This window comes from Tupaia chinensis, unplaced genomic scaffold (assembly GCF_000334495.1).
Source record: "Tupaia chinensis unplaced genomic scaffold, TupChi_1.0 Scaffold000037_20, whole genome shotgun sequence".
Lineage (NCBI taxonomy): Eukaryota > Metazoa > Chordata > Mammalia > Scandentia > Tupaiidae > Tupaia > Tupaia belangeri.
Genome location: NW_006159479.1, coordinates 286,809 through 296,102, shown reverse-complemented (window position 1 = coordinate 296,102; position 9,294 = coordinate 286,809). Strand labels below are relative to the sequence as shown.

General features: G+C 38.6%; 1 protein-coding gene across 1 annotated transcript in view; it reads right to left on the bottom strand.

Annotated features, from left to right (window-relative positions):
- Positions 1-9,294, bottom strand: part of SETDB2 (SET domain bifurcated histone lysine methyltransferase 2) — a gene marked incomplete in the record, with an annotated part of 59,317 nt that overhangs the window by 2,105 nt on the left and 47,918 nt on the right. The window contains 4 exon segments of the mRNA XM_006140510.3: positions 767-855; positions 3,346-3,680; positions 6,094-6,187; positions 7,457-7,550. Coding sequence (XP_006140572.1) covers positions 767-855; positions 3,346-3,680; positions 6,094-6,187; positions 7,457-7,550 — 612 coding nt within the window.

Below are 9,294 nucleotides of genomic sequence, written 5' to 3'. Positions count from 1 at the left end.
AGCAGGAAAGCACAATGTGCTGTGAGGCCAATCCACCTGGGAAGATCCTTGGTTCATGTCTGGAGACCTCCCTGAGGACACTGGGCAAGTCTATGCCCACGATCCAGAGCTGGCTGAAGCTGGGAGTCGGTTGTGGTGTCAAGACCCTGGTAGCAGTGCTCTCTCTCTCATTCATGGAAGAAACAAACTAACGACAACAAAAAAGTATTAAAATTTTCACATGTTTAAATTTCACAGACTAGGAAATCTTAAGATAACTGAATATTATAGGTACCAGATATTTGGGGCTATAATACATATCTTTCTTTTTTTTAAAAAAAAAAAAGAATTATTTTATTTTTATTCATTGTCATTATTTTATTCTTTTGAAGTTGACCATAGAGAGACAAAGAGAGAGAAGGAAAGTTAGAAATCAAGCTGCCAGGCCTGGGACTCGAACCACGGTCAGCCATCTGAGAGTCCAGTGGCCTTAACCACTACAACACCTGCTGGCCCCATCTTTTTTTTATTTTTTAAAATTTATTTATTTTTAATTGTATTTATTCATTCATTCATTTATTTATTTATTTTAAATTTTTACGATAGAGAGAATGAGAAAGTCGCAAGCCACCAGGTCCAGGACTTGAACCGTAGTCGGCCATGTGAGAGTGTCCAGCACCTTAACGACCACGCCATCTGCTGGTCCCCATACGTATCTTCTTTTTGTCAATTTTTTTTAAAGCCATAATTTCAGAATTAAATCACATAAGCAAAATCAATTTCATACCTGTTGGTGAAGAATGCCACCAATGGAAAATTCCTGTCATGTGTTTCTATAAAAACATTTTGTACCAAGAGATTTGGACAACAACTATGCTGTTAAAACAAAACAGAAAATGAAACAGAGAAGGGTTAGAAACAGCATAAAGTTTGAGGCTTATGCTTTGAAGCCTTAGAACATTCTGTTTCTAACATATATCACTGATTCTTTTTATTTTTTTTGCTGATTAATCTGTAAAATATCATAGCTCATGACAGTTCTGTTACTAGCAGCTCATTCAGCAAAGTCCTTTTCTGACACTCATATGCTGGTGGTAGAAAACACAAATGGTACAAACCCTTAGGAAAGGTAGATGTCAATATTTATCATTATTATATGTATCTTTAATTCAGCAATCTCACACCTAGAAATGTATTCTGCAGATTTATCTGCATATATATATATATATATATATATTATCAGATTATTCACTTAGCATTTTTAAAATTTCTTATTCACATTTAATTACTGTATCTCTCTATAGCATACAATATGATTTTTCAAAGTATGCATGTAGTATGTGACAATCAAATCAAGGATTTTACTATATATACCATTTTCAAGAGAAAAGTTTGGAAATAAGGCAAATGTCTGCCTAAAGAGGATTGGTTAAATAAACTTTGGTATATCAAGCGTAATGGAATTTTATGCAATGATATATAAAAACATACAAATGAAACAAATGAAGAGTTTCCTCTGTGTATCGATGTGGAAAGACCTGTAGGATATATGCAGACTCTTCAAAAAGTTCATGGAAAATATACATTTAAAAAAAAGTACCAGAATAAATTCTTCCTTTAATTTCACTTTTCCATGAGCCTTTTTGAAGTACCCTTGTATTGTTCATTTACAAAGCAAAGTGGGGCTGGCTCTGTGGCATAGTGGTTAATGTGCTACTCAAGAGAAGGGGAGTCCACATGGTGACCATGGTTTAAATCTCAGGTCTGGCTGGCCCAGAACCTACTGGATACCCATGTGAGTACCCAGATGTGAGAGCTAGAGGACAGGACGAAGGAGATTATGGCATGATAGATCCTATGGAGTGTGGTCCCCTCTATCTACCCTACTATAATTGCACACATGTACTCTGTTACCGTTTTTTAAAAAAATTAAAAAGCAAAGTATAGGACAGTGAATGTTGCCTTGTATGTAAAAAATGGAAGATAAGAATATATCTGTATTTCTGTGAAGAAAGAAACAATAGACTGTATAAATGTAAGAAAGTAACAGGCCTTTTGGAGAGAAGATGTGCAAACAGTTGACTTCCCTGAACGACAGCCAGTATTCATTCTTGTTTGGGAAAGTCATGACACATTTTTGCATAGAAAAATACATCATGATTTTCCCAATGACTTAATATTTCCTCATATTATCACATGTCAATTTACTCTGTTGCCCACTACTGCTGTCTCCACATACTAATCTATCACAAGATTCATAGAGGGGTCAAATCTCCACAGTGTTTCCCTCGACAGGCCTACCACCGTTTAATTAAAATAATTTGTTTCAGGACCAGCAGTTGGCGTAATGGCTATGTCACTGGACTCCCAAGTAGTCGACCACAGTTTGAGTCTTGGACCCAAAGGCTTAAACTCATGCTGGGCGCGTGTGCGTGCATGCCCAAGATCCCAAGAGGAGAATAGAGAAGAAGGGATTGAGACGTGACCATGCCCTCTGGGGGGTGATTTCTTGCTTTCTGTCTCTGTCTCTCTCTCTCTCTTTTTTTTCCTTCTTTTTAGCAGTTTTTGCTATAGGGCGCATGTGCTCACCAGAGATAGATAGAGACAGAAAGTGAGAAATCACCCCCCAGGGGGGATGGCCACACCGCAATCCCTTCTTCTCCATTCTCCTCTTGGGACCCCAGACACATACGCACATGCGCTGGCGTGAGTTTAAGCCACTGGGTACAGGACTCAAACTGCGGTCGGCTACATGGGAGTCCAGTGACACAGCCATTACGCCAACTGCTGGTCCCTTTGTCTCTCTCTTTCTGTTGAGTGCATGCACCCTACAGCAAAAACCTCTCAAAAAAAAAAAATTGTTTCAACTTGGGCAGCTGAGCTTGAAAACCTTCCAATATATTTATTTATTTTAAAAGATTTATTTTTAATTTGAGCAGAGAAAGAAAGTGAGAAAGTAAGCCACCAGGTCTAGGACTTGAACAGTAGTCAGCCATGTGGGAGTCCAGCGTCTTAAACACTATGCCACCTGACGGCATCAATCAATGTATTTAAATACTTTTCTTACATATATTTCTAGTATTTTAAGCAAAGGTTTACTATATGCTAGAATTGCTTTAAGCGCTTTATATTAATTCATATAATCCTCACAACATCCTGAGCCAGTTATCATTATTATTCTCATTTTATAGAAAGGGGAAATGAGGCTTTGAAAGGTCAAGTGATGCAGCCAAGGTCACTTAAGGGGAGGACTAGATTCTAATCCAGGGAGTCTGGCTTTAGAATCAATCATATTTGCCTCATAACTTTGTTAAAAAGCATAGAAAAAAACCTGTTAGCAATATGAATCTCAGCCTCTATACTCACATTAAGGAAGCGGCCCACATTTCCTTGTTTTGTGGCATCCAATAAAAATACATTTCCTTTATTAAACTTTGTCAGAGAATCAGAAGTAGTCTTGGTTTCACTTGGCTCTTCACAGAAGATCTGCTGTTTCTGACAGACCAGAGATTTTTCCTCTTGGGGCTGTTGTATTTGAACCCCAAATTCTCTTTCAATAGTCTGATGATTATCCAGTGTGGTTGCCTGGTTACATCTGCCCTCTGATGGACTTTCTTCTCTGCACTTAGTTATATCTATCACATCTGATTTGATCAGCCAATTGTCTTCAGAATCTTCAACTTGGTCTGAGCTTGAGTCCTCTGATAGACATGTAGGAAAGAACTGTCAGGAAATATACTTGGCTGAGCAATAGTGCTAAGATATATAATACCAATTAGATGCTAGTTGCTTTTGCAGCTTTATTACTAATCCTTACAATGTGTTAAGGCAGACAGTATTACTTTAATCTTACAAATGAAAACACCAAGTCTCTGAGAAGTGAAGAGATTTGCCTTACCCATAAGGAAAACTGCAGTCACAAAGCCAGAAATGTATGGCTCCTAGTCTGCCTTCTACACTGTAACAATGCCTTTTTATAAATCTGCATAGTGCTTCACTACTCTTACTTATTTTAATCTCATCTAACAAACTGACTTCCGTCTCTTCAACTCTAAAGCCTGCACTGAAGGATATATTTTAAATAAGTATAACAGAGTGTGTTAGGAGCACTTGAGGCCTTTACAATATCAATGAAAAAGGCCAGAGAAGATCCTGTCATAGTCTTCCTCCAGAAGCCCAACAGTGACAACTGTGCTGTTAAAGGTTTTCTACACCTGTGTTTCATGCTTTGCTAGATGCCCATTCAATAATTATACTTTTATAAATAATAGTTAAAAATGAATAAACTGCTTTGTCATCTTTCTTATCCAATAATAGAAATAATTTTTGAGAGCATTTAAAAGTGTGAATGCATGTAAGATGGAATTTGTAAATCATTTATTTAAAAATGCCACAGTACCACGTAAGTCAGTGCCATGAAGAAATTGTTCTCTAAAATTAAGGCTCTTGACTTTATTACTGTTGCCATCTACTATTCCTTCATGTACTCATATATTTTAATCCTGGGTTATTTGGAAGCCACAATAGTATAGGATTATGATTTGTAGAGTGTCTGCTATATATACTGTAGCAGTATATGAAAATGGCAAAAGAATCCAAAGTATTAGTATGTATTATTATGGTTCCCATGTATTAAATGTTAAAATAAACATGTAAAATGCTTTTTTTTTTTCTCAAGTAGTCAAACTTTTTTTTAAATTGCCAGAGAGTATGTGCACTGGTCAGAGAGAGACATTTCCCCATCTTGTTGAGATTTTGGGGCATGCACACACACGTGTCCAGTATGTTCTTCATGCTGCTTGGGCTGGGATTCCAACAACAGATAGCCATGTGGGATCTGGCTCCTTTAATCACTAAGCTATGAGGCTGGCCCATAAATGCTCTTTCTTGATAGACCTTTTCTCTCAAGAATTTGCCAAGCTTCTCCTGATCTCCATCCTGTAATAATATGTTGGGAGCTGAGGTTGCAGATGCAAGGGGACACAAAGGGAGAAGATGCAGCAATGCCTGGTCAGTTCTTCAAAAAGGAACATCTCTCAGAAATGTTTTCCTGTGATATATCGAAAGCAAAAGCACCAAAAACCAGGATTGTCTACTTGTAAACAGTAAGGTCAGTGACTTTGAAAGACAAGTACTTAGGGTAGTGATATTTCAGCCCTTTGCTAGAGTCATGTTTGGCATCCTCTTCTGCACCCCATTGGTCAGACTACTAAAGGAGAGTGATGTGTCTTTATTTTTAAAGAAGTCCAAAATAAAGAATAAAAAGTGGCTGTTTTGGACAATGCTTCTAAACCATGGACACCCGTATACCATATAATGTCAGAGCTGAGCACCTTACTTCTGCTATGCATTAGGTTGCTGTTGGCAACTAGACCACAGGTCAGAAAACTTCTATAATGGGCAAACAGCAAGTATTTGAGTCTTTGCTGACCATGTTGCTTCTGTTATCACTACTCAATTTTATTGTGGTAGTGTAAAAGTAAAGACATTATATAAATGAAGACTGCCTATGTGCCAAAAAAACCTTTACTCATGGACACTGAAATTTTAATTTCATATAATGTTGAAGTCACAAAATATTATTTGCCTTCTGATTTCTTCAGCTATTTAAAATGTAAAAATCAGGGTTGGCACCCTAATGCAATGGTTAAGTACTATGCATAAAGAACCAGATCTTACATGGCTGACTGTGGTTAAATCATGACCCCAGAGGATTGAAAACTACACCTGTGTTTGAAAACTACCCACCATGTGTATGCACACCCCAAATCCTAACAGACGGAGAAATGAAGGAAAAAGGACTGTGGTATGACCACGCCCCATTGAGAGTGCTTTCTCTTCCTCTCTCTGGCTGGTGCACGTGTCCTTTAGCAATTAAAAAATAATAACCAAAAAAATACATAAAAATATACTTGGCTCATGGGTCACACTTAACAGATGATGGGCTGGACTTGGCTTACAAATCATAGTTTATCGAACTCTCATCTAGAGAGTGACTTTTGTGACAAATGTAGTATGTCTGTTATGGTATCTGAGAAAATAAGCTACAGGTACTGATCAAGGGAGAGACAAACAGGTAGAAGAGGCAGGCAATTAGTGGGAAATAAAGCCTACTTTGAGCTTCATTGGATTTAGAATTCAGAAGTTCTTGGGTTGATTTAAATCCATCGCTGTCTTCTGAGGTAGCAGACTCTGAGGAAACAAAGCCCTTAAAAAGAAAACATGAAAGATGTCTTTACTTTCTAGGTCAGGAGAAACTATTTAGCAGTTAGCTCTCTCTCATTAAACATCAACCTTCCTAGCTACATGTATGAGATTAGTTTAGAAAAGCCTCAAAGTTGCTATCCTAGGAGTCTTTAGACACATGGAGCCAACATATGTCACCCTTTTGACTATTTTCTGCTTTTGGACACTTTAGATGATCAAGATATTCTTTGGGCATTAGAATCCAATATTTCTGTCTATTTTCTTCAATTCTAATCATCTTTAGTATACTGAGAAAGTATTGATAGCAGATTGTAAATCTGACTTCAACTATGATAAAACTGCAAAGATAAAAACACTCATTGGCTGGTTTCTTTTTTTTTAAGAGAGATTTTTTGCTATAGGGTGCTTGTGCTCACTGGAGAGACAGAGAGAGACAGACAAAAAGTGAGAAATCATCCCCAAGGGGGTAATGGCCATGGCACAATCCCTTCACCCCCATTGTCCTCTCAAAATTTTGGGCATGCACACACGTGCCTGGTGTGAGTTTTAAGCTGCCGGGTCCAGGACTTGAACCACAGTCGACTATGTGGGAGTCTAGCAACATAACCATTACACCATCTGCCAGTCCCCTCATCAGCTAGTTTCTACATTAAAGAAAAGGATAAGGAAGTTGCCTGTTTTTATGCACTAGAGAGACACTGTGGTTAATTTTAACTGGTAATGTTGAGTTTAAAAGAGGGGCATATGCTTGGCACTCAACTATCTGCTCAATAAATATTGAGCATTTAACACTATTACTATTCATGTTTTCAGTATTTGAAAGTTTAACATTTATTAAAAAGACTACCATGTAAAATATTGCTTTCTGAATGATTTTCATAAAGTTGCATCTCTTTTTTCTTCTACATCTCAAAACCTTCTCCTTAGCCTAAATTATTCCATCCCTTTTCTTGTTACATACCACTATTAACTCTTGAACACTTTAGCTTCTCTCCGTAACTTAGAATTAGACAGCTCTTGGGGGGTAGGGGTGGTGCACACTGTCAGATCATGATCAACATTCTCATTTATCTAGGCTTTCAAGGCCATGGAGGATACTAAACAAAATATGGTCCTAACACTTCTGCAGTCCACCAATTCCTAAACAATAGAAGAAATCCTACACATCATTAATAACAGAAACATTTTAAACTAAGTAAAGGACAGGAAGGCAAGATAATAGTTAATGTTCTCAGAAGGACCAACCCCATCTACATTTTGCTGTTTTTACCATCTTTTTCTCGTAGTGTTGGTAAACGGCTGTAGTGGACTGAGGACTTCTAATCACTGAATGATACTGAATTCTGGAAATAAACTTCATCTCCCTGAAAAGGAAAAAGAAAAGTTATTCTGTTTATCACTAAAAATTATCCTTACTGGACCTTAAAATATAGATGAAAATCATTATAGCATAAATATAATTATTAAAAATCAATCTAAGTAAGATCATCTATACCTATTCCTCATTGAAGGAAGAAATAATATTTTTTTCTCTCCCCCCCTTTTTTTTTTTGCTACAGAGGTTTTTGCTATAGGGCACGTGCGCTCACCAGACAGAGACAGAGAGACAGAAAGCGAGAAATCACCCCCAAGGGGGGATGGCCATGTTGCAATCCCTTCTCCTCCATTCTCCTCTCGGGATCTTGGGCACGCATGCACACGCAGTGAGTTTAAGCCACCGGGTCCGGGACTCGAACCGCGGTCGACTATGTGGGAGTCCAGCGACATAGCCATTACACTAACTGCTGGTCCCAGAAATATTTTAAAGTGATTAAATTTTAAAGTTTTTTAAAAGGGGAAGTAGATTTATGAACGCTTTGCAGGGACCAGCAGTTAGCTTAATGGCTATGTCACCTAACTCCCATGTAGTCTACTGCTGTTCAAGTCCCGGACCCAGTGGCTTAAACTCACGCCGGGCGCATGTGCGTGAGGGCGTGCGTGCCCAAGATCCCGAGAGGAGAATGGAAGAGAAGGGGTTGTGGTGTGGTCATCCCCACTGGGGGGGTGATTTCTTGCTTTCTGTCTCTCTGTCTCTCTGTCTTTCTGGCGAGTGCACGCGCTCTGTAGCAAAAACCTCTCAAAAAAAAAAAAGATCAAAAAAAAAAAAAAAGCTTTGCAAACAGACTGCTGACAGACAAGAAAAACAACATCAAAACTTATGACATTCATATAAAATCTGATTAAAGTCATAAGATAAAAAGGCAAAACTCTAGAAATGGAAAACTGAGGAAAGTATGTTGGCTAAGTCTTTTTTATTTTATTTTTTTAAGATTTTTGCCATAGTGTGCATTTGCTAGAGAGATAGAGGGAAAGTACCCTCCCCCCCCAGGGAGATGGCTATATTACAACCCCTTCTCCATTCTTTTCTCAGGATTTTGGACACACATGCACACATGTCCAGTGTGTTTTTCAAGCTACCAGGTCCGGGACTTGAACTGTGGAAAAGGTCATGTGGGATCTGGCACCTTAACCAGCACACATCTGCTGGCCCATTGTTGGCAAAATTTTTTCCTTTTCTTAGGTTTTCTCACAGGCTGTGTAAGTTTGCCATAGAGCCAGAGAGAGAGAGAATGTGAGAAATCATCCTCAGGGAGGATGGCCACATTGCAATCCCCTCTCCTTCATTCTTTTAGGATTTTGGGTATGCACACATTCACATCCAGCATGATTTTTTAAGCTGTTGGGTCTAGGGCTCGAACCACAATCAGTGCCTTAACCACTATGCCACCTGTTGGCCTCAGCTAGATTTTTAATTGCCCTAGATTTCTCAAAGTGTTAAACTCCAGGGAAGTAAAATGATAGAGTGGAGGTTAAAGGAAGGAAGATGGCCCAGGTGGTAGGGTGCTACTGTGTGATACTGTAGCTAAATGGGAGGCCCTGGGTTTAGATCCTAGGTTGACCTGAACATGCCAGCTGAGTCTACAACCCTGGCTGGTTAGAAGGATGGGGGTGAATTAAGGTGTGGCAAGATCCCATCAAAGGTACATGATTCTCCCTTTCCATCTTGAAATACATAAATAAACCAAACTTAATGAAAAGAGGGTCAGGGTTTCATACGTAGCAGAGCAG